The sequence below is a fragment of the Paramacrobiotus metropolitanus genome, unplaced genomic scaffold (assembly GCF_019649055.1).
Source record: "Paramacrobiotus metropolitanus isolate TYO unplaced genomic scaffold, Prichtersi_v1.0 Parri_scaffold0000216, whole genome shotgun sequence".
NCBI lineage: Eukaryota > Metazoa > Tardigrada > Eutardigrada > Parachela > Macrobiotidae > Paramacrobiotus > Paramacrobiotus metropolitanus.
The window spans coordinates 111,829-114,042 of NW_026570436.1; the positions used below are offsets into that span (position 1 = coordinate 111,829).

A 2,214-nucleotide genomic window follows, 5' to 3' on the forward strand; every position below is an offset into this window, starting at 1 on the left:
TCAAATTGACAAATTCTAAATTTTTAGATTTATTCACGTAATGACATTTGTAAAAAAACTTAAAACACTAAATAAAATTTAAAGATTTAAAATGCATATTAACAATTTCTCAAACATTAAAAAGACCTTTTTAGTTTTAAAATTAATTTGTAATCTCATTTGACTTTTTTCCAGCACTTTGTATTACTTATTTCCAATTTAAAATTAGTTTTTAAAAATAAAACAGGTTATGTATTTCAGTTGTTCTAACAGGAAATTTAAAAAATTTTAAATACGTGCTACCTAGAACGTCACAACTTCATAATAAACAATTTAATTACTGTAATTTAAAAATAATTTAATGGTTGGCTGTTATTTTTCAGCGTAAACGTATTTATAGTATCTTAGTTTATCGATTATTAAGATTATTAACATTTTCAGAATAAATAAGATCATTAACATTTTCGAAATAGTTTTTCTTTCCAGGGAGTTATAAGATTTCTTCGTCGGCAGTTATTGCGCCGTATCATCCGGCGGGGGCGGTTGCGCTGTCGGCATCTCGTGGACCGGCGGCATTTCCGGCACGGACATGGACACCACCGGCGCACTAACCGCACTGGGCGTGGCGGCCAACCGTGCCTGCTCCGCCTTTTTGAACTCCGCCTCGTTGCGCGGGATGGCGTTCATACTGGACTTCTCCGCATCCGCCAGGCGTTTCTCCCGCAGCGCCATGGCCGACGCCTGCGTCAGCCACCACTGCGACTTGGTCACGTCCAGCGCCGAGAAGTCATCCACGCTCGAGCAGAAACACCGGCCGCGACCTTTCCCGCAGTTACAGCAGACGAAGCGCTTGGGCCGGCCCTGTTTATCCACATACGGTTCGGCGTCCTGGAAGCTGTTGTAGGAGCTGGCGTTGCTGTAGGAGATGTTGCTCTTGGTGCGGTGGGTGGAGGAGGGCGCTAATAATCCGCCCCGGCTGTGGGCGCTGGAGGGGGCGCCACCAGGAGCAAGGCGGCTGGGCTGCGGGGTGGGGCCGCGCAGTTTGGCGGAGGAAGGCGCGCCGTGCTGGGAGAATTGGGCGGTGGAGGGAGCGCCGCCCGGCAGGCGGTTGGAGGAGGCGCCGCCCATGTTGGTGGTGGAAGGGGCGGCGCGGCTGTGCTGGCTGCGGCAGGGGGCGCCGGGGGTGCAGGGCTGCTGGGTAACCGGCATTTTGCGCGGGCCCAGGTTGTCCTTAGGGTTTTTTGGTGGCTGCATTATAACCGACCAATATTATATTAAAGGCAAGTATATTACATTATTTTGAAAGAAATTTTCTTTGCTAGTATTATTTGTTGAAAAGTTATCAAAGTACATTTGTTAAAAAGGATTAATTTCTGAAATATTTTGGTAATAAAATGGTTAACGGGTGAAGTAAAACGTAAAATTTCTGCAACAGCCGTAGTTTATTTTTAGACTTAAACTTACTAGTTTTAAAAACTGATTTGCTAATAGTACCATTTACTTACATTACTACAACAAGACAGGCGTAGGATAAATATAAATAGCATAATTACAATATATACAGTATATACAGTTATTTACAGTATATATACAGTATATCTATATATACAGTTATTTACAGTATATACAAGTTAGAGTACAATACGTTGTGTCAGAGGCACATGACTGCGCCTGGTGCATACGGCCCACCATGGACGTACTGCACTCATGCTTGCCATACCGCCTCTCTCGCTGTACGTACGTGTGCTGCTGCACTGCACTCATACCCGCTGAAGCGGATATATGCGGCGCACACACTGAGCATACTTGCTCTCTCGTCCCTCTCTTGCTGTATGACTCAGCGTACGCTCGCGTTGGATTGAGTCCAGTCTGCGCATCATCACACAGCTGATGGCACACAGCACGTGTTTGCCGCCAGTTGCTTCTTTCACGTCTTGACGAACGCTCAAGAGCTCTTTTAGCATACACTTGCTTGTTTAGCCATCAGTGCTTTGTTCTTGCTTTCCTGCTATTACGCAGCATTGCTCCCTTTATTTGTCAATAAAGCATCACTCGTGATCTCCTCGCGCTTGCCTGTTACATGGTAAGCAGAATCGTTTGGTTTTCCTTCAACGGACCCTTTGAGGAGACGGTGAAGGCTTCATTCACGGAGAAATTGTGAGGAACCTGAAAGTCACTGTCAGATAGATTGCTGAAGCAATCTCTGCCCTTGACTTTGATCGGATTGATCGCATC

At 45.3% G+C, this 2,214-nt stretch overlaps 1 protein-coding gene across 1 annotated transcript; it reads right to left on the minus strand.

The window, feature by feature from the left end:
• Positions 1 to 297: 297 nt before the first annotated feature.
• Positions 298 to 1,979, minus strand: LOC129601162 (uncharacterized). The gene is made up of 2 exons (XM_055499897.1): positions 1,946 to 1,979; positions 298 to 1,227 (listed from the first exon to the last, which is right to left on the minus strand). Exons 1-2 carry the CDS (start codon positions 1,961 to 1,963, stop codon positions 493 to 495), a joined length of 753 nt encoding a protein of 250 aa, XP_055355872.1. The 5' UTR covers positions 1,964 to 1,979; the 3' UTR covers positions 298 to 492.
• Positions 1,980 to 2,214: the final 235 nt, after the last annotated feature.